This window comes from Canis lupus, chromosome 4, assembly GCF_011100685.1.
Source record: "Canis lupus familiaris isolate Mischka breed German Shepherd chromosome 4, alternate assembly UU_Cfam_GSD_1.0, whole genome shotgun sequence".
In the NCBI taxonomy this organism is placed as follows: Eukaryota; Metazoa; Chordata; class Mammalia; order Carnivora; family Canidae; genus Canis; species Canis lupus.
The window spans coordinates 56,233,875-56,261,801 of NC_049225.1; the positions used below are offsets into that span (position 1 = coordinate 56,233,875).

A 27,927-nucleotide genomic window follows, 5' to 3' on the forward strand; every position below is an offset into this window, starting at 1 on the left:
CTTGAGAGAGAGTGAGAATATGAGACAGAGAGAAGCAGACTCCTTGCTGAGCAGAGCGTGTGACACAGGGCTCCATCCCACGACTAAGATCATGACCTGAGCTGAAGGCAGACACTTAACTGACTGAGCCACCCAAGTGACCCAGTAGTTTTTAATATCCTCACAAAGTTGTACAACCATTACCACTATCTAATTCCAGAACATTTTAATCACCCCCAAAATAAACTTCATATCCATCAGCAGTCACTATCCATTATCCCTCCCCTCAGTCTTTAGTAACCACTAATTTGCTTTCTGTTTCCATTAGTTTTCCTATCCTGGAGGTTTTATGTAAGCAGAACATTAATATGTGGCCTTTTGTGTCTGGCTTCTTTCACTGAACATGACTTTGAGGTTCATCTATGTTGTAGCATGTATCAGTACTTCATTCCTTTTATGGCTGAATAATATTCCACTGTATGGGTATACTATATATTATCTACGTATTCATCAATTGATTGATATTTGAGTTGTTTCTACCTTTTGGCTATTATGAATAATGCTCTACGAATATTCATGTATAAGTTTTTGTGTAACCGTGTTTTCAGTTCTCTTGTGTATATGCCAAGGAGTAGAACTGCTACGCCATATGGTAAATCCATGTTTAACTCTTTGAGGAACTGTCAAACTGTTTTCCAAAGTTGCAGGAACATTTTACATTTCCACTAGCAACCTCTGAGTGTTCTGATTTCTCCACATGCTGTCCAACTCTTGTTATTGTCCATCCTTTTGATTATAGCCATCCTAGTGGGTGTGAAGTGGTATCTCATTATGGTGTGACTTGCATTTTCCTAATGACTAATGATTTTGAGTATATTTTCAAATGCTTGTTAGCCATTTGTAGAATTTCTCTGGAGAAATGTCTAGTAAATATGCATTTTGTTTTTAGATTTTTCTCACTAATGTATAGAAATATGATTGATTTTTGTATACTGAACTTGTATCCTACAACTTGCTGAACTCACTTATTAGTTCTATGAATTTCTGTGTATGTGTGTATTCCTTAGGATTTTCTATACATAAGACAATGTCATGAGCAAGTAGAGTTTCACTTTTTCCAATCTAGATGCTTTTATTTCTTTTTCTTGTCTAACTGCTTTGTTTAGAAACTCCAGTACAACGTTAAATAGAAGTGGCAAGAGCATAAACCCATATTTTGTTCCTGGTCTTAGGAGGAAAAGCTTACAATATTTCACCAATAAATATAATGTTAATGTGGGTTTTTCATAGATGTTCTTTATTAACTTGATGAAGTTCCCTTATATTCTGAATTTGTCAAGTGTTTTTTATCATGGAAGAGTGTTGGATTTTGTCAAATACTTTTTCTGCATCTACTGAAATGATCATATAGTTTTGTTCTTTATTCTATTAATTAAGTGTATAACATTGATTTTCATATGTTGAACCAACCTTGCATTCCTAGGATAAACCCTACTTGGTCATGGTATATAATCCTTCTTATATATTGTTGAATTTGGTTTGCTAGTATTTTATTGAGGATTTTTGCATCTACATCCAAAACAGATATTGGTTTATAGTTTTCTTGTGATGTTTTGTCTGGCTTTATATATTTTACCTCTTTTGCTAAAAATCTAGGTTCTTAACATTAGCATAGTTACTTATTTGCTTTTTCCTATAATATATAATTGTTTCAGAAAAGCAATACCAATATCACTACTAACAATCTCATTATATAACATTTGATATTCCTTTTGTCCTTCATTTCCTTTTTTCTGTGGGGTTGATTTAATTAGAGATATTAGGGGTTTTCCCAGGGCCCAGAATATGGGACCTGAGGACCAGGGAGGCCCAGAGGGAATGACAAAACTGTCTACCTTGTCTCCAGTCAGAAACTACGTATGGTAGACAGAGTAGCAGCCCGAAGATGTCTACACCTTAATCCTCAGAAGCTTACATGACAAAGGGGACTTTGCAGATGTGGTTAAGGTTTAGAACCTTGAGATGGTTTGAGGAGCCTGGATTACCCAAGTAGGTCCAATATAACCACAGGTGTCCTAAAGGTAGAGAACCTTTCTGGATGAGTCAGAGTTTGAGAAGGAAAAAGTAGAGAACTGAAGTGTGAGAGGGACTCAACTCACCATTGCTGGCTTTGAAGATGAAGGAAGGGGGTCATAAGCCAAGGAAAGTGGGCATAAGTGGGCATAAGCAAAGGAAAGCTTCCTTTAGAAGCTGGGAATGATTCCTCAGCTGATGGCCAGCAAGAAAAAATGAGTTTCACTTTTCATAACCAGTCTGCCAACAACCCCATATAAGCAAGATTCCCCCAGGCTCCTAGAAGGGAATGCAGCCTGGTCAACACTGATTTTAACCCAGTGAGACCCATGTTGGACTGGGTCTGACTTGCAGAGCTGTTAAGAATAACTTTGTGTTGTTTAAACTGCTAAGTTTCTGGTAACCTGCCATGGCAGCAACAGAAAACTCATACACAAAAGTCATCTTTGATGACCTTTGTCCAGTCTGTAAACACTTCAAAGTAGAAGATTTCACAAAACATTCTCATGAGTCTCACATGGCATCAGTGGGCAGGAGTTGACAGTGGACACTCCTCTCCATGAAGCAGGTGCTCTCTGGGTCCCCTCAGCTCTTACCACTCTCCACAGCCATATACCAGAGCTGTTTCACTCCCTTACATTGCCTCGCAGGCCCCCGGAGACCTTTGAACTTGACAGCCCAGAAATAAAAGACATTGTGGGAGGGAGCTCCGCAAGACTGGTAAGAAGTTTTTTGGAGGAATTATGGAACAACAAATGTAACAACAAAATGTCTCCTTTCATATGTCACTGCAATCTATTGTTCAACTGTTAAAATGCACCAGGGGCTCTCTGCAACTTACTTTGAAACATCTGAAAAAGTAAAATAGATTGACAGATGGAGAGAGGGATGGACAGATATGTGATCAAGCAGGAAGAGAAATGCTAACTCCAGGACCTAGATGGTGAAACATGAGCATTAATGTACAATTCTTTTGAAACTTTTCTGTATGTCTGATAATTTTCAGAAAGAAACATTAGGCGGAAATGGGTTAGGACCCACAGTCTCCTTAGTCTCAAATTCTACTTCTGCTAGAGACACCAAGGGAAGCTAGAGATGGAGGGCAAGCCCAAGAATGGACCCTTGGTGTCTGGCAGTGAGCTCAGTTCCAGCTGTGTAGATAGGCCCCCGCCCCCCCCCCCCCCCCCCCAATTCTGCCAGTATAGTTCTGCTAGACAAGTCAGTCTTTTTCCCCTTGGGACCTTGGGACTTCTTTCACAACCTGTCTTGCTCCTCTATCTGGTTGGAACTTTTCTATCCAGGCCTCAGGCAGCAGCCCTCCGACAGCCTCTCCCCCACCTCTAATCCCTTTGGTCAAGTCAACCAGGTTCTCTGGGAGCCGTCTCCAACTTCATTATGTGGGTTTTCACAAATAAACTAAAGCACCTCTTCTTAAAAATCCCTTTCCCTAAATCGGCTGGGTCTTCTGTGGCCAAGAAAGACAGGTGCTATCTAGTTTGCTATAGAAATTCCTGCCTTCCATCCAATTTCACAAGAGGCTTGTTTGATTGAAGCAGAGTTGGGGGTGCTGGTTAGCAGTAATAAGTTGCCTGGAGTCCACGGGGTGAAATACAATAGAGCTATTACCCTACAGAGAGGCCTGGCTCTCTCAAACCCCAGGCTGGGCCCCACAGCCTGCCAGCAGACACACAAACACCATCATGTATTAAGGGAAATAGGCAACACCACAATAGACTAAATTCACTTCTACTTTGATTCAATCATGGAATTACAGATTATTCAGAACTCAAATGAAAGGCTCAGCTTGGATCATAGCCTTGAACATGTACCTTTGTTAGGGGCCTGGGGACTACTCTTTTTCTCCCTTCTCTATCCATCCACTCATTTATTTACTAAATAAACACACAACAGCACTTTGACTTTTGCCATGGGCACTAGTCATTAGTCTGGTTCCAGCTTAGTAGAGGCCCTTTGTTTAAATAAAAAATTGTGTGACATGCTGAAATCAATCTCTCCAGACTCCAGCAGGAAGTTTGGTTCCACAAACTTGTCCACAAGCCACCCTCCTGTAGGGGAGTTCATGCAAAAAGCCCTGTCTTTCCTGTTCTTATGAGGCCTCAGATAACAGCAGGAAGAGGAGGCCTGGCTGGAGACGGTGAGGAGGAAACAGAAGGCCCCCACCCACACTGACACCCCCATCCTAGCAGTCCCCTTTAAGACCTGTCTGCATACTGTGTCTTAAGATTTCAACACTAGATGGTAGAGTTATGCACAGTTCTTTGATGTGTGACAAACATGAGGCATCCCTGTGCCCAATGCCTTTAGAAAATAGCTACAGAAAATGCAGTCTCCAGGAAGAGAAACTGGGCACTATACTCCCAATGTAAGGAGGCTGGGTTTGGCCATGACCAGACAACTCTGCCTTCCCATGGTTCATTGTGTCTGATGGTTCCCAGAGCACTTTTCCTTCTCTTTCCTTTCACCCCAGGGAAGAAGGTGAACCAGAGAGTGCTAATCCCATTTTCCATACATTGAAAATAGGACCCACAGAGGCAAGTTACTTGGATCCTAGACTCAAATCTACATAGTATTTATTTAAAATAACACTTATTTTAGCCATTCTGACAGGTGTAAAATGATATCTCATTGTGGTTTTAATTTGCATTTCCCTAATGATTACTGATGTTGAGCATCACTTTATACCTGTTGGAATGACTAAAAAAAAAAAAATAATAATAATAATAATAAGAAACAGCAGGTGTTGGCAAGGATTTGGAGAAAAAGGAACCCTCTTGCACCGCTGGTGGGAATGCAAACTGGTGCAGCCACTGTGGAGCAGTATGGAGGTTCCTCAAAAAATTGAAAATAGAATTACCATATGATCCACTAATTCCACTACTATTTACCCAAAGAAAGCAAAAAGACTAATTCAGAAAGATACATGCACCCCTATGTGTACTGCATTGCATTATTTACAATAGCCAAGACATGGAAACAGCCCAAGTGTCCATCGACAGACAATGGAATATTATTCAGCCATAACAAAGAATGAAATCTTGCCATTTGCAACAACAGGAATGGATCTAGAGGATGTAATACTAAGCAAAATAAGTCAGAGGAAGACAGATACTATACATTTTCATTCATATGTGGGATTTAAGAAACAAAGCAAACCAACCAAAAATAAAAAGAGACAAACAAGAGAACAGACTCTTAACTATAGAGAATGAGCTGATGGTTACCAGAGGGGAGAGGAGTGGGGCAGGGGTGAAAGAGGTGAAGGGGATTAAGAGTACACTTATCGGGGATCCCTGGGTGGTGTAGTGGTTTAGCGCCTGCCTTTGGCCCAGGGCGCGATTCTGGAGACCTGGGATCGAATCCCACGTCGGGCTCCCGGTGCATGGAGCCTGCTTCTCCCTCTGCCTGTGTCTCTGCCTCTCTTTCATGAATAAATACATTAAAAATCTTAAAAAAAAAAAAAAAAAAGAGTACACTTATCGTGATGAGCACTGCATAAAGAATTGTTAGGTTACTATATTGTGCACCTGAAATTAATATAATACTGTATGCTAATTATACTTGAATTAAAAAAAATACCACAGTGTTTTTCTTGATGACAATAATGATAACTGCTTAGGATAAAAATCTAAAAAACACAGAAAGGCTAATGCACAATCCCAGTACCATCCTAACACTTGGGGCTGACCTCTGCTAAATATTTAGGGAATGTCTTTTCTGCACACTTCTCTGCCCACATATTTGTTTCTATAACACGGCACATGGCAAACCCACTTGATGGCAATGCCCTCTTGCCTCAATATTTCTGCCCCCCCATTGATGCCCTAAAAGGGGCACCTGTGGAGGTTTAGCCCGTAAGTCCCTTGAGGCACTTCCATTATCACGTGGTTCACAGTCTGAGGAGGTTCCAACCCAAGACTTACACAAGCACAGCATGAGGACAAAGGGCCATGGCCGGGGCATTCCCTGACCCACTCTGAAATAGTGAAATGAGGAGAAACAAAGTAAATGTCCATCAACAGGGAAAGATTAAATAAATGATGGACACTTCACACTATAGAATGCTGACAAGCAGTTAAAAATAAAGTAGAAGATGATAATGATGATAACAGAAAATAACTGTTAAGGATCTCCATTATGTCAAGCAATGTTCTAAGCACTTTATATGCACAAAGTCATTTCATTTAATTGTCACAATGCTCTTTCCAGGTACAGACTATCATTATTCCCATTACAAAGAGGAAGAAACCAGGCACAGAGAAGCTAAGTAACTTGCCTGAGGTCAAAGAGCTGGTAAGGGCGACAGCCTGGACTGAAATCCCATCTGCCCTTTATACATGTTAATACTTTTATATGGATAATGTAGCAATGATATTAATTATACAAGTAAAAAGAAGAACGAAGAGATAAAAGACAAAAATCCAAGGAACTAAGCAGAAGTCTGACACCCTGGCTTCTAGTTTCTGCTCAGCCATGCAACAATCCAAGCCCCTTTTTCTGGCTGGATCTCAGGTTCCCCTCATGCCAATAAGGGAACTGGACAGATGCAAAGGGCAAGTCTCGGGCACCTGCTCTATATTCTTTCTCCTTCTTTGGTAATAGCATCCTGATTTTCCTTGAGGAATCTTCCACCCTTTAATTCTATAGGGTTCACGGGGAGGTCCTTGCCTTGCCTTGAGAGGGGCAAGGGAGTCTGGCTCAGCAATCAGAACACTGCATCTCTCCAACAAAGTGACGATTCAAGGATGAGCACCTGTAAATTAGAGTACATCTCTGCTAAGAGAGAAATTGGCTCTTTTCTGTTGACATTAAACATGGGAGGATATAAGTCTCGTCTGCCTAGGGCCACCATGTGTGTTCCCTGTTTTACTTTTTTTTTTTTGTTCCCTGTTTTAAAGTGAATTGAACAGAATAGAAAATAGAGCCTAGAGTTGGAAAGGGTTTCCTACTGGCATCATTTAGGGGCTCGGATCCAGCTATAGCAGAAGCCAAGCTCTGCTCCTGCCCTTTTCAGTTTTGTGAGTCAATACATTTTCTTAAGTCTGTCTGAGTTAGGTCTCTGTCGCTCGTCACTAAAAGAATCCTTGCTGTTATCACTGGATCATCTCTAAGCCCTCTTAATCAAATTAATCTGTTTTGGACCTAAGGATGGCTTCTGAAGGCCAGAGGGAGAAATGGTGCCCCAGGAGTCACCTCTGATCTGCAGGGGGCAGCCTCTGTCTCCCACTGCAGAATTCTGTTTATCACTGACTGGGAGAAAGGGGTCAGGGCTGAGGGCTGTCATGAGGGTGGGAGGCGGTGGGACGAGTGAGAGATAACTGAGCCCATCAGTGGTGGAGCAGCCCCCAAATTAATATTCCCTGAAGGATTCTGAGCTCCTGGGACACAAAGACAAATCTAATATACTGGCCCTTAAGATGCACCCTCGGAGCTTAATGCTGGAGCACTAGAATATAAAAGAAAGGAAGTCAGAATCAAAGGGAAGCATTTCAAAAATCTTCTCTGCAAGCCATCTTTGAATAGAACAATCCAATCATTTTGAAGGGAATGATAAAAGACATTTAATTCCCTAGCATGGGATACCGTCCGCAGACCTAACTGAACTGCAAGTCAATTGAACAAACCTGATATTGTATGTGCCTAAGGGAGCAAAAATGCTCTCGACTTGGGTTTGAATCCTGACCCTGCCACTCTGCAGCCATGAGACCCAGGGGTGGGTTTCCATCCTTGCAGAGCCTCAGTTTCTTATCTGTGAAATGGGGATGATAATGCCATGAGAATGTCATGGTAACTAGGTGAGCCTGTACATGTAAAACAGCCATGTGGAGGGAGTGGCTACCTCCGTCCTTGGAGGTGGGTAAATGTGGGGAAGAACTCACAGCAAGAGGACGCTCCTGATTTCAATTCTCTTGGAATCAGGGATGGACATTCCAGAGAGAGGCACAGGGCTTTAGTGAGCCCTAAATAAAAGAGTTTTTTTCTTGTAGACATGCATCCTATTCTTGGTAACCCAGGCTTTAGCCAGCTCATGGCTCAAAATATTCTCATTTGCTCACTTCTTCAATCACACATGTATTTAAGAAATGTTTCCTGAGCACCTACTCTGTCACAGGTACTATGCTAAGCCCTGGGATCACACTGGTGAGGAACAAGGCATTGTCCCTAAGGGATACAGAGTTGGAAGGGGGGGGGGGGGGCAGACAAATAAATAAGCAGTAGTAAATTATGATATTTTTTCCTGCCTCACTGCATGTGGCTGTGAGGGGAGAGCAGATGAAAACAGACTAGAAAAAAAAAAAAAAAAAAGAAAACAGACTAGAAAGACGAAGTGTGAAGGCATTATGAGTGGTGTATCCTTGCGCTCAGCCCTGCACCAACAGTGAATAGGTGACTTATGATTGTGGGGTTGAACTTGAGGTGGAAGGGCCTAGTCCAATCCTTTTGTGCTCCAAGTATGGAGGTGAGGCTTACAGAGGCTGCATGGAGATCCCAGACCACACAGCCAGTGTGTACTGGACTGGGAGCTGGGGCTGGCTCTTCACTTTAGTCACAACACAAAGAGGAAAGCCTTTGGAAACTCTGCATGTAAAGAATAAATCTGAATCTTGCATAGTTTCAAGGAGCTGGTGTCTGCTGTCATGTTCCAAGTGCTGCCGGGGGCCTAGCAGGTCTGTGGGTCGCTGGACCACACAGCCTAGAGAACTTCAGCATAAAAACGACCACAAGGAGGAATGCGGATGCTTTCAATATGCTTGCTGATGTCCATTCAATGTTTATTTACATTTATGAGACGTAGTTTGTATGGATGTGGAACCAAAAAGACTATTAGTTGCATAACCTTGGGCAAGTCACCAAAACTCTGCAAGCCTCAGTTTTTTCCTTTTTAAAATGGGCCTGTTTCCTCCTTTTTAAAGTGGACTTACAGGGGCTGCCTGGGTGGCTCAGTTGGTTAAGCATCTGCCTTTGGCTCAGGTCATGATCTTGGGTCCTGGGATAGAGCTCCTCATCGGGCTCCCTGCTCATCAAGGAGTCTGCTTCTCCCTCTCCCTGTGCCCCTCCCTTTGCTTGTGCTTGCTCACATGATCTCTCCCCCCCCCCTCCAAACAAATAAAATCTTTAAAAGAAAATGGACTTGCAGGTATGAACTGAGAAGTGAATAGGATAGGAACATCTTGATGCTCTGCAAATGTAAAGGTACATCAAGTGCCATTCTAGTCCAAAAAGAAACATCTGTGCAGATCAGGTCAATCGTGGTGCCTCCCTTAGCCATGTCTTCTCCTTGAACAGAAATGGCTATGCCTGAGCTCAGACAGTTGAGGAAGGAGTCCTGGGTGGGCCCCATGACCACACCTTTCCTGGCTATGATGGTATCTGGGGCAGGGGTAGAGCCCTGACCCAAGGCAGCCAATGCATCAAGTTCCCAATAGTCAATGGCCTAGCAAGAAATGTGCCTAAATGAGTGCACCAGGCTAACCAAATTCTCTTTATCTTTCTTGGAGATGCACCTTGACATATGGAAAGGGAGTCTGAGAGTTAATGAGGGAAGCTGACACAGAGCTATATGGAGAAGAATCAAGGTCTCTTGATGATGGGGTACTGAAATTTCTGCTGTTGAGGGGGTCATAAGAAAATTTGGTAGCTGGACTTGGAAGGATCTTTCCACTTCAGGCACTGGGAAGCCTGGCTATGCCTTGGTTCCACCTCCTCCCCCTTGAAAGCCTAGCTGGCTTTTCCCACATTCCAACTAGCTACATTCCCCTTTCTCTTTATTGCCCCTGCCTCCTTGCAGGGAACTGCCTCATCAATTAAAGTAATCTTGTGGCCAAGGAGTCCATCCTATTCCTAAATCCATTCGCAGAAAAGAAAAACAACATGCATTCAGAAGTTGTACTTGAACTGGATGAAGTATCCTTATTTTTTCTTTATTATCTTGAAAAGAATGGACCCTTATAGAATTAAGATTTCTAAGCTCCAGAAATAATGCAATAATGGAAATTGAGACTTCCAGGTCACGGACACTTGAGGCTGCTGGGGCACGCCATATTTTTTCACATGATTAGTGAGGCCTTACCAATACTGTGTCAACTGGGCCACCATGGCATCATGAGCAATTACCTACAGCCCATGGGGTTTTACCACCACTGTGCTCTACACAGTGCAGGTATGACTTGCAGGTATGAATTGTTCTTTAGTGAATATAAGGGTAAGCTGTGTTATTTTAAGAGAATGATCTTTTGAAAAAATCCTTGTGGACTGACTCTGCTACGTGAAAGCTCCCAATGTTTGTACTCCCAATGTTTGTACCCAATGTTTGTACTAAACAATCTTCTTCTAGAAATGGGCGCACCATTTTAGCACCTTCTCATGGGAATCAAATCGACACACCCTCTGCTGCCAGCAGATGACGGTTTTGGGTTTTCTGCTGACCAGACGGGCCTTTGGGAGTTGGTTTGTATGTCTCGGGGGTGGCAGAAGCCAGGATCTCTTTGGGTTGAGGAAAAAGGCCAACTACTGTTCCCAGGCCATATGCATAGCTTCAACATGGAGAGCCAATGAAAATCACTGCATAGGAAGGCTGGAGGGGTCTGAAGGTCACCTTGTTTGTGCTTCTTATTTTACAGATGGGGAAACTGAGGCCCAGAATGAAGAGGGACCTTCCCGGAGTCACAGAGTGAGATGACATACCCATTATCTCAAACAGTGGCCCACAGGAAAGGGTATTTCTGAAAGTGGCAACAGCAGGTGTGGTGAGGGAAGTGGCATGGGCTAAAGAGACCCTTAGATCTGGGTCCAAATCCCACATCTGTCACTTAGCAAGGGGTCGCCTTGGGAACGTCACAGCTTGCCTAAGACTCAGTTTCCATTTGGCTAAAATGGGGATATAATTCCTTCCTATTGAGGTTGTCACAAGGAATGAAAGTGATACCACAGGTTAATATACCTGGTACAGTATCTGGCTCATAAATATGAGTTTCCACCTTCTAAAGGCCACAGTGTAGGTCATTTTCCAGCACATAGTTTAAGTTTAGTATTCTATTATGTATGCTTTTCCCTCTCTATTTTGCATAAAGGATAGTCCCTTATAATAAAACATTTTCAGTAAGACTATGTCCAATGGGCTCTGGAGCCACCAAGAAGCTAAGAGGAAGTTATAAATAGCTCCAGGCTCTGGAACAAAAGGAAGAAACTGGGTCTTAGTGGGCAGAGTGTGAAAAGCTCCTGCCCCCATCCTCCCCCCAGATGCAGATCTGGGCCCTCTCCTGATACATCCTGACAGCAAGCCTTCCCTCCTCAGCTGGGGCTTGGCTCCTAGCCCTTCGCTACACCTCTCTGAGGGATGGGATAGGCGCTGGCTTTCTCTTTAACAGTCTGGCTAGAATCAAAGGAGCCAGAAGATTAGTGTGACAACATGCGCCAAGGCTGACATCTTTATGAAGGTCCTTTTCCATTCAGGGAGGCTCTGCTAGAAGCCAGCTGCACCCACCTGCTCTTTCCTCTTTTCAACAGACAGCTCAGAGAATCACAAGGGTTTATTATTATTACCTATGCACCCCGTACTGTCTGTTCATCACCAATGTTGCACCCCCTAACCGGAACCAGACTTCAGATGCAAGCAGTATTTAAGGGATTTTGGTTTGTGCTACCTTTTCCTTCCCTTTTGAACTCACATTTTGGAAAGCCCTTTGTTCAGAGCATATCTGGTCTTAAAATAGTTACAAAAACAACAACAAAAAAATTTAAAAAGCACGCAGCAAAACCCAACGGTTTCTTTACACAGCTGTCCTACATGATAAAGTTGGTCCTCCCACAGATGTAACACGCAACATATTCCCCATGCTACAGCTTTCAACACAGGCTGACAGCGGGAAAGGGGAGCTCTGGTTAATCGATACGTCATGCAAAATCAAGGTACCTGGAACTAGCAGCATGAAATAACCACCAGAAGGACCATGCTTCAGATCCTGGTTAAATGCCAACTGCTGGGCAAATATCATTAGGAGAAACTGGGCTTTAATAACAAGACTCTTGATGATTCACAAAAGAGGAGAAAAGAAAAAAGCAAAAATGTAAAGATATGTGTTCAAGGATATTGCTGCCGCTCGGTGTCCAGAGACAGAGAACTAGAAAAAACAACCTGTATGCCTATCAACAGAGTAATGGTTGAATAGGTTAGATTCTTGTGGACTGTTACACAGCTGTCAGAAATGTCTTGGAAACATGACCATAATACATTAAGGGAAAAAAGCTACTTGTAGAATAAAATATATATAGTACAACCACATTTTTTGTAAAAAAACAAAAACAAAAAACAAACCCCCACTCCCCACCCCCCGCCAAAAAAAACCCCAGATCCCTTCATCTGTCTATACATGTTGTATAAACAAAGGAAAAAAAAAACCTACAGAGAGCTAAACTGTTTGCATTCACTATCTGGGCAGGTTTAGGATTGGAGGTGGGTGGTGGGATGGGGATGGGTACTACTGATTTCTTCCCCCTAAAAAGGTATGGAGCAGGAGGTTTATAATCAGGAGTGAATGGGGTCCTATTCTATTTAACACGGTTCCTCCACTGAGCTGCTCTGCTGGTCTTACCACCATGGAGGCCATCTTAATGAAGGGAGAGAAGTGACCATCACCTTAACTCAGAGTCTCATTCTCTTTTTTCTTAAACCCTTTCAAGGCCAACACCACTTAGAGATAAAACCCATCTCTGTAACCAATTTTACTGAGTGTTACCTCTCTGCTCCTAGATAAGCATGGTAAGAAATGCAAACTAAGTTGTCTACTGGTTGTGTCTATTTATACTTATCTCGCCAATCCTGCTTGCCATGCCTGGTCCAAGAACCATCATGCACAAGGGATTAGAATTTAAAAAGCTCTTTCTTCTCTGTGAGGAATGGGTCTCAGTCTGTGTGTGAGGCAGCAGAAAGAGCATATGCTTGGATTTAGGTTTGAGTCTTCTCTGCTGGCTGAGATCATCTGAGGTTCAGTTCGTGCATCTGTAAAATGGAGCTAGTGATCCCCATTAGATACAAACAATTTCAGAGAGGCTAGAATCACAAAGGGTTGCAATAGTGTTTTTGTAAACAAGAAGATGGTGTTCAAACATAAAGGGAAAAAAAATCACGCAAAACCTCAAAGTGGGAAGAAGTAAAAGGAGGCTGGTAAAGTGTTCAGCTCCATGCTTGGCACAGAAGCACTTGATAAATGGGAGACATTGTTATCATTCATGGAGAACACAGCATCCATTTCTAGAAGTAGAGGACTCAGAAAATGCATTGAAAAAAAAAAAAAGAAAATGCATTGGTCTGCAGAAATGATAAAAGAATAGAAACCACACATCAGCTCATGTGGATGTCGAGTGGTTTTTGCCTAGCATAAATTGTAGGGGATACATGCCCATTTGATTTTTTAGTTGACAGGCAGCCATTTTTGCTTACAAGCTATTTATCTCTGTAATTTCAACCCAAGGGTTGAATTCACTGAAGTCTGTTTTTACAATTATAGGAAAGAAGTCAGTTTGAGAGGTTTTATTGGCTGCCATTTTATTTTAAGGCTTATGAGCAACTTTAAATCCCAATATTAGGTCCGGTAGATCAATAACTATTGTCTTGAAAGAAACAAAGAAAGGAGTCATTTAATTTCAGAGGAGAACTGATTTAAGCCTCCTGAAAAATCAGTGATGCTCCAAAGGAACCTGGACTTTTTTCTTTCTCAGTTCACAAATCACCACACAACCCTTCCTTCCACCTTCCTGCCCCTACTAACAACAGCCTTGCTACCCACCTGCCAAACCAGGGAGTCCTCATCCCTCCCAGACTGAGCATCTTGGGGGTGCTAATCTCATACTGAAGTTCTCCATTACAAAGTGTCAGCCGAGCTTACTCCAGCACACAAATCATGATAAAAAGGATAAAAACTGTAAAAATACACACTAAATATGTCTTCCAAGCCTGTCACTGCTCTACGGAGGTCTGACAAACCTCTCAGCACTGGGGCAGGTGGGACAGGGGTGAATGCAGACTCCAGTCATTCATTCCCATTACAGAGGGTAGGAGGAGGTGTGCACGGCCTCTGCTATGACCTACACACATGGCACACAAACTCCATCATCCCACACACCACAACACAGCAGACCACAGCTGATCTTGGATCATTTTTAGATTTACTATCCATTATGCTTCAGGCATTTCTTGCTATTCAAGGAAAGCAAGTTAATTAAAACCACAATAAAAACAGAGCAACTCAGAAAAGGATCCCGTCACCATTTTTCACAACATAAATGGCATCATTTACTAAGCTGCCTACTAGACCTCATCATTTGGATGTTTAATGATGTCTTAAACTTGACAGAAATAAACTTCATTTTCCCCAAATCTGCTCTTCTCAAAACCTTTGTTTCTGTAAATGGCAACTCCATCTTCCCAGTTGCTCTAGCCAAAAACCTTGGCATTATCTCGATCTCTTCTCTTCTTATACCCATATTGTCTGTAAGCAAATCCTGTCATCTCCACCTTCAAAGTATATCTAGAATGGAGCCACTGCTTCTCTGCCATGTCCCTGTCACCGTGGTCTGAGTCACTGTCGCTCTTCTCTGCCTGGCTGCAATAAACTCCGAATTGGTTTCCCTGCTTCCACCATTGGCCGCCTACAGCCTGTTCTCAACATAGCAACTGAAGTATTCCTCAGAAAATGAAAATCAGATTATGTCACTTTCTGCTCAAAACTCCCAGGACTTCCCATCTCACCCCCTTTGGTAAGAGCCAAAGGCTCATGTGGCCCTGACATCTCTCCAGCCTTGCTTCTCATCACTTTCCCCTTGGTTCACTGGGCTCCAAGGGCAAGCATGATGGCCCCAGGGCATTTGCATTTGTTTCCTTGTTTCTTCTGCCTGAAGAGTTCTTCCTCCAGTTTCCTACTCTGCTAGACCCCCTTCATTTCTTGGTATCTCTGTTCATATGTCATCTTTATTAGAGAGGCCTCTCCCTATCACTGAAATAAAATCTATCCCATTTCCATCACTTTCCCTACCCCTTACTTTGCCTCTATGTTTCTTATATCCATTTATCACCATCTGAAACAGTAATACATTTATTTGTTTATGACTTCCTCTACACAGTAGAATGTAAGCTCCAGGGAAAAAGGAAATTTTGCTTATTTTGTTCATTGCTGTTTCCCCAGGGACTAGTCCATACAATAAGCACACGTAGTAGACTCATGATAAATATTTGTTGAATGAATGAATGATTTGCAGAGACAGTTTCCAGTGACTAATAAGCTTGAGATCTCTTTAAGGCAAGGACTGACACTTGACCATTTTAATATAAATGAGTGGTGCTAGCTCTGTTTTTGGTGGGCTACAGATAGCGGGTGGGGGGAGCGGGAAGGAAGCCCTTAATACATCCACAGTTACTTTAGATTAAGTTCCTGACTTAGCCCTGGGTACATCCATAGCTGGCCATGCAGGGCAGGAGCCCAAGAACACAGGCAGCAGCTCTGTCAACAGCTTCCGTTAGCTTCCAGGATCCCCAACACCAATGCATAGCTGGCAATGCCTTCTGCGTCAGGAAAGCTCGATTGTTATATCCCTTGGTCTTTCTTACTCAGGTTTACATAACCATTTGAGAAGATTCTGCTTCTGTTTCTGGGGATATTTATAAACATCAGGCTTTCCTGGTTCTCAGGCCCTCAGCATCACCAAGGCCACATTAACATCCCTGAATAGGACCTCAGTGCTGCCAGTTCTTATGGGTCATGGAGCCATTTCCTCTCAGACATCTTCCTCCTCTTGATTCCTCACTCTTTTATCTGGGTGTTTTGGATACTGCAATGGTTGGCAAATGACCACAACAAATCCATTTCCAATTGGACTCTAGATAGAACTCTAACCAGGGTTTACCTGTGTGACTTTGGCCACAAGTCATTCTCCCTCCCCCAGTTTGATTCTCCTATTTGCTGATCTGGAAAAAAGTGAGTAATGATGATGATAATAATACCACCTGTCCAACCTGTTCATGAGGGATGTTCATGAACCTGTTCATGAGGTCTGTAATGTGATTTTCCTGCAATGTCTTTGTCTTGTTTTTGTATCAGGGTAATGCTGAGTTCACAATGAAGTGGAAAGTACTCCACTCTCTTTAATTTTTTGGAAGAGTTTAGGTAGAGTTTGTATTCTTTCTTTTCTTTTCTTTCTTTCTTTCTTTCTTTCTTTCTTTCTTTCTTTCTTTCTTTCTTTCTTTCTCCTTTCTTTCTTTCTTTCTTTCTTTCTTTCTTTCTTTCTTTCTTTCTTCTATTTTTTTTTTTTTTTTAATTTTTATTTATTTATGATAGTCACAGAGAGAGAGAGAGAGAGAGAGGCAGAGACACAGGCAGAGGGAGAAGCAGGCTCCATGCACCGGGAGCCTGACGTGGGATTCGATCCCGGGTCTCCAGGATCGCGCCCTGGGCCAAAGGCAGGCGCCAAACCGCTGCGCCACCCAGGGATCCCTATTTTTTTTTTTTTTTTAAAGAATTCACCAGTGAACCCATCTGGACCCAGAGTTTTCTTTGTGGGGAGGTTCTTAACTATAGTATCAATATCATTAATAGATACAAGACTATTTTGGATCATTTCTTTTTGAGTGGGCTTTGGCAGTTTGTGCCTTTCCAGGAATTTATTATTTCATCTATATTGCTGAATTTACAGGCATAAAGTTGTTCAGAATATTCATTATTCTCTTAATAGTTATAGGAGCTATATCATTATATTGCCTCTCTCGTTCCTGGTATTGGTAATTTGTGTCTTCTCTCTTTTTCTCCATATCAGTCTAGTTAGATGTTAATCTATTTAAATTGACCATCTTAAAGAGTCAGCTTTTGGTTTCATTGATTTTTCTATATTGTTTTTCTATTTTCTACTTTATTGATCTCTGCTTTGATCTTTTTTATTCCCTTTCTTCTGCTTATTTTGGATTAACTTGCACTTATTTTTCTAATATCTTAAAGCAGAAGCTGATGTCATCAATTTGAGACCATTTTTCTTCTCTAATATAACCACTGAATGCTACAAATTTCCCCTTAAGTACTCCTCTAGTGACATCCCACAAATTCTGATATGCTGTTTTCATTACCATTCGTTCAAAATAGTTTCTAATTTTCCTTTTGGTTTCTTCTTTGACCCATCTGTTATTCATAACATGAATTACATAGTTTCCAAACATTTGGAAATTTTAAGAGACTATTCTGTTACTGGTTTCTAAATTTAATTCCACTCTATGGTCAGAAAACATGTTTTGTATCACTTGAATCCTTTTAAATTTATGAAGACTTGTTTTCTAACCCAGAATATGATCTATCTTCATAAACCTTCTGTATATACTTGAAAAGAAATGTACATTCTGTTAATACTGGGTAGAACATTCTATAAATGTCAGTTGGTCATGCTGGTGGATAACACTGTTCAAAGTCTACTATATCCTTGCTGATTTTCTGTCTAATTGTTCTATCAATTTTTGAGAGAAAAGTGTTGAAATCTCATAGTTGTGGCTATGTCTATTTTTCTTTGCACTTCCATCAGTTTTTGCATCAGGTATTTTTAAGTTCTCTTATGAGATACATAAACATTTAGGGTTGCTTTGTTTTCTTGATGAAGGACCTCTTTATTAAATTATGAAACCATCTTCTTTATCCCAGATATTCTTTGCTCTGAATTCTGCTTTAACTGATATTCATATAGCCACCAAAGTTTTCTTTTGATTAATGCTGGCATTACAGATCTTTCCTATCTTTTCTTTCACTTTTATTTGTATCTTTTTATTTAAGCTGTGTTTCTTGCAGCCAGCATGTAGTTGAATCTTGCTGTCTTATCTAATTGGACATTCTCTGGCTGTTTCAGTTATAATTAGTGTATTTACTTTTTTTTTTTTTTTAGTGTATTTACTTTTAATGTGATTCTTGGTATGATTAAAGTCCATCATCTTGGTATTTGCTATTTCTTTTTTTCTGATCTCAGTTCCCTTTTCTCTCTTTTTTCTGCATTCTTCTGGATTAACTGAATACTTTTCATTACTCCATTTTATCTTCCTTGTTGGCTTATTAGCTATAACTCTTTGTTTTGCTATTTTAGTGTTCATTTCTATGATTTATAGGATACATTTTAAAGTTGTAACAGTATACCTTTAAAGGATATTGTATCACTTCACAAGTAGTATGAGAGTCAAAGAGTAGTATATTGTCATTTCTCTTCTCTGATATTTCTGTTGGCATACATTTTCCTTTCACATAAGTTTAAACCCAACAATATGTTGTTTTTATTTCTGGTTACATGTCAGATACCTTTTAAAAAGATTTAAACAATAAATCATGTAAACAAGAAATAATGTAGGGAATGGGGTTAAGAGAGGTAAGAAATAGTGTATATTTACTCCCATAGTTACTATTTCCAGTGATCTTCATTCTTTGTAAATGAAATCCCTATTTCTATCTGTTACCATATTCTTTTTCCTAAAGGACTTCCTTTAACATTTCTTATAGTACATAATTGCTGTGATAAATTCTTTCAGCTTTTTTTGTGTCTAAGTCTCTATTTTGCCTTTACTTTTGAAAGATATTTTTACTGGGTGTAAAATTCTAGATTGACAGAGTTTTTACTTTTAGTACCTTAAAGATGTTGTTAGACCATGCTCTTGCCTCTAACATTTCCAGTGAGAATTCTGTCCTCCTTGTCTTTGGTCCTCTGTATAAAATGTTTTATTTCTCTACTTATTTTGTTTTTAATTTTATTTATTTATTCATGAGAGACACAGAGAGAAAGGCAGAGACACAGGCAGAGGGAGAAGCAGGCTCCATGCAGGGAGCCCGACGTGGGACTCGATCCTGGAGTTCCATGGCAGACGCTCAACCACTGAGCCACCCAGGAGTCCCTTCTCTACTCACTTTAAAACTTTGTCTTCATCACTGGTTTGTAGTAATTTGATTATGATACACAGTGGTGTCATTTTGGTCATGTTTCTTGGATTGGGTTTCATTGAGTTTCTTGGATCTGTGGTCTTATAGTTAGTTTGTCACTCGGAAAACTTTTGGCCAATGTTTTTGTCCTCCCATTCATGGACTCCAATTACCTGGATATGTGACTGCTAAACATTATCCCATAGTGCATTAATGCTCTTTTAATTTTGAAAAATTCTTTTTCTGTATTTTACTTTGGAGTAGTTTCTTTTCCTACTCTTCAGTTTCACTCCCTCCCCCCCCCGCAGTATCTAAGCTGCCATTCATCCCCTACACTATTTTTCACTGTAGGCATTGTTAGTTTCATTTCTAGAAGTTCAGTTTGGGCTTCTTTATATCCTCCATGTATCTAATTAATTTTTGAAACATATGGAATACAGTTATAAACTGTTTTAGTGTCCTCTGCTAATTCTAAAATCTTTGTCAACTCTAGATTTATTTTGATTAGTATTTTTCTCATTATGGGCCATATTTCATGCCTTCTTGGCATGCCTGATAATCTTTCTCTGGGTTTTACCTTGGTCCACACTGAATCTTTGTCTATAATCCCAAGCTTTGTTCTGGAATGCAGTTAAGTTACTTGGAAAAAGTTTGACCTTTCTGGGTCATAATTTATTATTTTATAGACTAGTCCAGAGCACTGTTCAGTCTAGGACTAATTATTAGTTTTCATGAGGTAAAATTCTTTTAAGCGCTCTATATAATTTTCCAGAAGTTATGAGTTATAAGGTTTCTCAGTCTGAATGGAAGAGAGTCTCAGCCCTGTGTGAGAGCTAAGCAGTGTTCCCTCTAGTCCTTTTGGGTGATCCCTTTCTCAGTCTTGGGAAGCTTCTGCATAGGCAAGTACTCATCAGAAATCTGCTGACTGGTCAAGGGAACCATCTGCAGATCTCCTCAGCTCACTCTCTGCATAGCTCTCTCCTGTCTAGGACTTTGTCCTGTGAACTCTGGCCTCTTTGGTCTCCCTGGACTTTCACTCCCTCTCTTCAGTTCAGGAAGTCCTCCGGGCTCCATCTGGGTTCCCCTCCCTACACTATGGTCTGGAAACTCTCTAGAGACAAAAGTTGGGGAACGTGTAGGACTTATTTCATTTATTTCCCATCTCTTAAGGATTACTGCCTATCACTAACTGATGACCAATGTCTTATAAACCATTGCCTCACAGTTTGTCGTTTGTTGTTATTTCAGGCAGGAGGATGTCTGTTACTCTGTCTTGGCTCCCAAATAGCATTTTTGTATGTCTGGGTGTACATTCATCTTCGGAGCACTATTATTATCATTACAACTAGTGCTATAAGTGTGGTTGATTTAAACTTGTGTTGATAAGTTGTCTTTCTTTCCAGAGTATATATTTAATAAATGTCTGTCAAAATGAATAGGCTCTAATTGCCTCCCTTGTTGCTTCTGTAACCTGTTAGAGATGTTGAAGCGATCAACAGAATACTGTCCTATTACAACACCATGAACTTCTCTAAGTTCTTTTGAGGAAATTCAAAACATATCATAAATCAACAGAGTTAATTTAACAAAAAGCAACAAGCAAAAAGAAACAAAAGAAGCACAGAACCAGGAATCTAGTAGGTTTGGGCCTCTTATTGCAACAAAGATACCACTTGGGTCCATTTGTTACTGAAAGCAAAACCAATGGGCTGGGGGAAGGAGGCCAGGATCGTATAGAGTTTTCATTCCTACCATGAATGGTCTTTGACTGCTTTCAGTTCCACCATGGGTAATCTTTGCACGGGAGAAAATCACAATTTTCTCAGAGAACTTTGCATAGAACCTTCAGACCCCAGGCACTTCAGTAGTTGGAGCTGTTGCCATCAGCTCTGTGCCCTGGAGGGGCCTCCATGTATAGTTACTGAGACCTCACACCTCCCTGGGAGCAGGGAAAGCAGGCCAGCACCCCAAGCAGTCTCTGCTCCTACTCCATGGGCAGGTGGTGCAGAGGGTAGGTTCCCTCAGAGCCTCCCATATGCAAGCCCAGCAAGTCAGGCTGAACTGACTGGTTTCCATTCTCTGTGGCTCTATGGCCCCTGGTGCAGCTTCTGGGGAAAGTAAAAGCAGCTGGCACACACAGCCCCTCAATCCTGTTCTTGGCATGCCATTGCCAAAATTCAGTTGAAGAAGTAAAAAGCAAACATCACCTCAGCTCCTGCTAGAGAAGTCGTTTCAGCTCAAAGAAACCAGAGGGAGAGAATGTCTCCACTGCTCTAATTTCCTCACACATTTCTGCTGTCTGCAGGAAGATCCACTAACCGCCCCCCACCCCCACCCCACCCCCTAGCCCAGGGAAAAAATAAAGCTCTTCAAGACATCTGTCAACTCATTTCTAGAAAGTGAGCTTCCACACTGGGAATTCTAAAAAGTGTGTGTTGGTAGAGGGAGGGCAGGGAGTGTCAAGAGCACTGGATTTAGTGACATCCTTCATGGTGACTTGAATGCTAGCTGGGTAGGGTGACAATAGAGTCTGAGGCGTCCTTAGGCTCAATTCACACCCACCTAGAACAGTGGTTCCTCACCTTACTGATGCCCTGGACCCCTCTCCCAGGCTGGTGAAGCCTATGGTCACTTCTCAGGGCAGCATTTATAATGCATAAAATAAGAGACCAGATTATAAAGGAAATCAATTGGACTAAGATATAGTTATAAAAATAATGAAAAAAAGTTTGAAATATAGTAATAAAAGTGTTTCCTTCTGAACATATTAAATAATATACTCTAGTGGCAGTTCTAATTTTTTTTTTTATTTATTTATGATAGTCACACACACAGAGAGAGAGAGAGAGAGAGAGAGAGGGGCAGAGACACAGGCAGAGGGAGAAGCAGGATCCATGCACCGGGAGTCTGATGTGGGATTCGATCCCGGGTCTCCAGGATCACACCCTGGGCCAAAGGCAGGTGCCAAACTGCTGCGCCACCCGGGGATCCCCTCTAGTGGCTGTTCTAAAACTACCTTTACTTCAAAGCAGTGACGAGTATTCATGACATTTCTAGATATTCATAAAGTGATGTAAAAGTAAATGATTTCTTTTGGTGACAACATCATGGGCTTTGTTGCCTACAGTTATAATGCAAAGGAATACCACATTTCAGTTAAAGGTTAATGAAAAGAAAAATGCAGTGTTTCACCTCATTCAGGTTTATAGACCCTCCTGAGTTCTACCCACAGACCTCTCTGTGGGCCCCAGGACTCCTAGATTAAGAAGACTTTTTAAAAAATATTTTATTTATTTATTCATGAGAGACACATACAGAGAGAGAGAGAGAGGCAGAGACACAGGCAGAGAGAGAGAAGCAGGCTCCATGCAGGGACTGCATGTGGGACTCGATCCCAGGACCCCAGGATCATGCCCTTGGCTGAAGGCAGGCACTAAACCACTGAGCCACATAGGCATTCCCAAGACTTTTTTTTTCCTGAGCTGTTGGGAAAGAGTGGTGCAATGGTGACAAAGGTGCCAAGCTTCAAGTGGGGACCTCTAACCAGCTGGGAGACTCACTTTTAATCTTACAGTAAGCCAGAGATTGTGTACCCCATGCCTACTCCTCTACCTTTAGGATCTCCCCAAAAAGGCTGGGGATGCTGGGTGAAGGGTCCTCCGGAGTTCCAAGTACTCTGCGTCTACTCTTACTACTGGTCTTCTCATCTCTGGTGTAAGAACCTGCTTAGCCCATCTGTCCCCACCTCTTGCACAAGGGAGCAATAATGGCTCATTGACCATGGTATTCCTGGCATCAAGCATAAGGCTTAGCACTGAGAAGACCATTCCTATATAATTACTGACCGGACAGATGAATGGACAGATGAATGGACAGATGAAAGTTGTGACCACACCTAGCTTCTCTCTAATTATAAACATATTCTTTATTTCACACCAGTAGTTTCTCTACCCTGGTTATGTAAGTGAGAGTTGCTTTACGAGGTTTTAGAAAATACTGAGGCCCTGGATGCACCCCAGAGACTCAGATTCTAGTGGTCTGGGGTGGGGCCCTGGCCTCTGTATGTTTATAAAACCACCCCAGGTACAACTAGAGTTGAGACCCCACAGTAGCACAGAATAGCAGCCGAGGTGAGAGTGCAGTGCTCTCTGCTAAACTTATTTTCTAGAGCTAGCAAGATGAAATTAGTGCGGAATTCTGAACTCTGCAAGGGGCTAAACACATAAATTGAGTTTCTGACCCTCAGAGTCAGGTCACAGTTCTGAATCCAGCAACATCAGTAATATCTGAACTATATTCTCAGTTGAAAAATCTGGGGCTTGACAGTGAAGACCACGAAACAAACTGCAAACACGAGGGACAAGCATTCTGAGGCCCCACGCTCCCTCCTCTCATGGCAAGAAGTCCTTATGAACAGGGCCCATCCTGGATAAACAGCACGCTTTCTGGGAGACAGATTCCTAGCTGTGTGGGTTCCTTACCTACAAAGTAGAGAGGATAATCATAAGGCCAATCTAAACATACTGTTGTGGGAACTGAAAGATGGAATGGGGCAGGAAGCATTTTGTCAGTAGCCCAAACGTGCTACCAAGATTAATTCTTTAGTATTGGCATGCCTTGTTTTACGGTCACTTCGCTGTACTGGGTTTTGTAGATACTGTGTTTTTTAAAAGTAAAAGTTTGTGGCAAACCCATGTTGGGCAAGTCTGTTGGGGCTATTTTTCCAACAGTATTTGCTCACTTTGCATGTGTGTGTCTGTGTGTGTGATATACCGGTAATTCTCACAATATTTCAAACTTCCTCATTATCATTATTATATTGAATTGCTGCAATCTCATGATAAAACTTTAATGGATGTGGAGCTGCTTCTTATGGGTGAGCAAAAAAAGTAGTTTCTTAAGATGGAAACTACTGGGGAAGACACCGTGAACATTGTTGAAATGACAACAAAGCATTTAGAATATTACATAGACTGAGTTGATAAAGCATGGCAGGGCTTGAGAGGATTGATTTTTGATTTTGAAAGAAGTTCTCTTGTGGGTAAATGCTATCAAACAGCATCATATGCTATAGAGAAATCTTTCTTGAAAGGAAGAGTTGATTGATGCAGCAAACTTCATTGTTGTTTTATTTTAGGAAATTGGCACAGCCACCCTGGCCTTCAGTAACTGCCACTCTGATCAGTCAGCAGACACCACCAACAAAAAGATTACAACTTACTGAAAGCTCAGATGGTGGTTAGCATCTTTTAGCAATAAAGTGTTTTTAAATTAAGGTACGTATGTTGTTTTTTAGATATAATGCTATTGCACACATAACAGACAAAAGTATAGTGTAAATGTAACTTTCATATACATAGGGAAACCAAAAAATTCATCTGACTCACTTTATTATGCAGTGTTCCGGAACAGAACCTGCAATATCTCTGAGGTATGCCTGTACTGCATTCTACCAATTGAGTTCTAGGTGGAAAGACCTTATGGATCACGGATACTAGGTCAGACTCCTTGCATTCAGGTTCTGGCTCAACTCACCAGCTGTGCCATCCCATGCAAATTATCTAACCTTCTCACACCTCGATTCCTGATCCGCAAATGATGGTAATAAAAGTACGTACCTCAGTGGGTTTTTGGAAAGTCTGGCTGAGTAAGGTAGGCACCTAAAGTACCTAGAACATCTTCTAAAACTTAAGCTTTGCATCAGAATCACCTGTAGGGCTTGTTAAAACACTGATTGCTGGGCCCCTCCCAAAGGCTTTTGATGCAGAAGAATGAGGCTGGGAACTGAGAATTTGCATGTCTAACATGATGCAGTAGAACAAGGCTGGGAACTGAGAATTTGCATGTCTAACACACTCCTAGGTACCCATGGCACTGCTGGCTTGGAAACCACACTTTGAGAACCACTGGCAGAGAACCATGCCTGGCATACAGTAAGCACCTACTAAGTGTTAGATGCTATTATCTTTTCCTGGGCTCTACTTTCTTAACCTCTGAGCAAAACACTCATTGCTCCAGTGACCCTTGGTACTGCCTTCCTGTAGAAGCTATTTTGAATTCTACTTGTGGAGGTTCCCAAAGGGTAGACCCAAGATAAGTTGCAACAGCACCATGCGGGAGCTTACTTATAATTCAGGTTCTTGGGTCCCAACTCAGATCTACTGAATGGGGATTTATAGGGGTGAGGCACAATATCCTGGGCTCTAATATTCCTCTGGCTGACGCTCCTGCATACGGATTTGAAGACTCCTGCTCTGCTAGAAAATCACCACAACCACCACAACAAGCCTACTGAAAACGGCTAGGGAGGCAGGACAGCTTAAGGTCCAGAGTACAGGTTCTGGTTGAGCTGGAGACCTGGCTCAGCTTCTTTGCCACCTTAGGGCCATAAGTTATGATGTTCATTTCAGTCTCAGTTTCCCCAGCTGTAAAATGGGCACCATTATAGGATCTACCTCACAGGAACCTCAGGTGATGCCAACAAAGTACCTACATATGACAGCCATGCAGAGAATGTTGGCTGCCACTCTAACCTTCTTCCTCACTGCTATGATGTGTCCTGGCTCAAAGTCACTTGAGACAGCTTATAAAAAAAGACATAAATACATAGGTGCATAGGATGGCTAAAATAAAGCTGCTTTTAAGCAAAGGAAATAAATATGTATCACACAGAAAGTGGGGAGCATGGAGTTGAAACTGTCGCTGCAGCTGTCTGAATATGAGGTTTGAATGTTCCCATAGGCCAGAGCAGAGGGAAAACACAGCGGTCCCACAGTTCCCACTGCCTGAAAAGAGGAAGGAGGCCAGCTCTTTCTTATCCCTCTGCCACCCCACCTCCAAATCTAGGAGAATCCGGTCAATAAACCTCTGCACCAAGGCCCTGTGTTCCAAGGAGGTACAGCCACTTTATGTACCTGCTTCTTTAATTAATTCTCATCAAGAGCCACATGCAAAATCCTTAGATCCAGAAGATGAGAGATGTCACACTCACTTTGGGTGCCGGATATCAGGGAGTGAGCGATTCAGGGAGATTTTATCACTGACGTAAATGTTAAATCCATTTTCTCGGTACGCCTGATCCACTCTCTCAGCGTCGGTCATGGGGTAAGGTCTGCCTTGTTCTCCATTTCCTAGGAGCAAAGAGCAAAGTCAACATTGCTAACTGAATGGAGTGGGGGAAGAAGGATGAAAGATATGATTAAACCACAGAGGTGAAACTTTATACTTGGATACAGAGTGGGCCTCCAGATTTTGTGGGGGGAGTATAAAGATGGGCAAGGAATGAGCATTTATTCAGCCATGGCCATTCTATGCACTTTACAGGCCTGTTCTCACGTAATTCCCACAGCAAGCCATCAGGGTGGACATGTGAAACTTCATTCTATGGATGTAGGCTCCAAAGTCCATACTTCCCCTGCTCTTCCAGGGGCCCCAAACATCCCTGACCATGGCATCCTATTACCTGGACAGAAGGCCTGCATGGGAGTTGACCAACCTTGGGCCAGTTACCCCAACTCTCTAAATTGCTGCTTGTTCCATCTGGTTCCCACAACCCATTGAGAAAGTCAAATGTGAAGTTGCATACATGACAGAATTTATAAACAGTATTATGATCACTCTCTAGGCAGGACAAACTTCATATGCAAATAAAAATGTTCCAAATGCTAAAAGATGCTTTGATCTTTTAAGTCAGCAGACAGTTAAGATCTGCCTAGCCTAAGCCACGATTGCCTGAAAAGTGTTGCTTTGAGGCAAGGATTTGGGTGGATAAAGTGCTAGCTGTCCTTTACTCTGCACAATCCCTCTGGGGAAAGTATCCCTGATGCACCTCGCAGTTATTCTCTGGGTTCCCAGGGTGCAGGTGATGAGCAGGAATGTCCACACCAACCCCTGCAATAATAGCTCAATAATCTGCAACTGGTGAGAGTCTTGAAGAAATGGCCATAAAATCAATTCATTAAAAATCACCTCATCTTCTGGAGCTCATGGTCTGAGCAACACCCCTATTTGCTTTGCAAAGTAAATGTTGACAACATCAGCTTGATGGGAAGGTACAAGCCGACAGGTGCGGCCAAGGGCTGTGCCTACTTCCACACAGCCAGATGACAGAGAGGACGCCACCATCTGTAACTCGGAAGGCTCCGCTGTAAGATGCTGCTGGCTCGTGCCCAGGATGGATGCCGCAAGGGACACAAATTGCAGCCAACAGAAAAAGGAGAGCCAGAAGCATCTGCTTGGGGAGGGAAGTTTCTGGAAGGCAGTACAGAGGAGTGACTCAGTTCAGGCCCTAGAGTCTGGCAGGGTACAGCTTGAAGCCCAAACCTGCTACTCACAGTTCTGTCATCCTGGGCATGCCATTTGCCTTTTTATGATAGGGCTTTGCCCTTTGTATTAATTGGGATAAGAAGATTCAATGTAATGATTAAGGAGCAAAGGCAGGGCAAGATGCCTGGCACAGAGTTAGCACTCATCACAAGCTGGTTCTTATTATTCTTAATAATGTCTCCATTGCTTACTCTTTTTCTTGCTAGTTAGGCCCCTGTTCTGATAATTCTGGTAGGATAACTGGCAAATCAGCTCTTTTCAAATGTTTCATTTTTCAGTTTAAGCAGCACCCACCCCTACTTCATTTTCAATCACTGGTCTACAGAAAAAGCACTGCCATGCTTTAGATTTCCAAGACCACTGGTTATTATATCATCTCTATTTAGAGGCTTGTTGTAGTCTGTTTTTTTCATAATGTAATCTAAAAAAGAAATCAATAGTGGTGGGTGCCTTTAACTGAGATAAAAACAAGTCGTATTCCAATTCTTATATATCTATGGTGCTTTTGAGTATTGTAAAGTTGTTTCCTTCCCATCACCGTACTTGTCACCTTCACAACAACACCCCAAGGTTCTTCTAGCAGGAAGTATGAGCCCCACTGATTGAT

At 42.0% G+C, this 27,927-nt stretch overlaps 1 protein-coding gene across 8 annotated transcripts in view; it reads right to left on the minus strand.

Moving 5' to 3' along the window:
- Positions 1–27,927, minus strand: part of GALNT10 (polypeptide N-acetylgalactosaminyltransferase 10) — a 216,506-nt gene that overhangs the window by 92,901 nt on the left and 95,678 nt on the right. For all 8 annotated transcript variants that reach the window (XR_005358379.1, XR_005358378.1, XR_005358375.1 and 5 more), the window contains exon 3: positions 25,987–26,125. Coding sequence is in view for 2 of the 8 variants with exons in the window: in XM_038534954.1 (XP_038390882.1) it covers positions 25,987–26,125 (139 nt within the window). In the remaining 6 variants the exon portion in view is untranslated. The remainder of the gene's footprint in view (positions 1–25,986; positions 26,126–27,927) is intronic.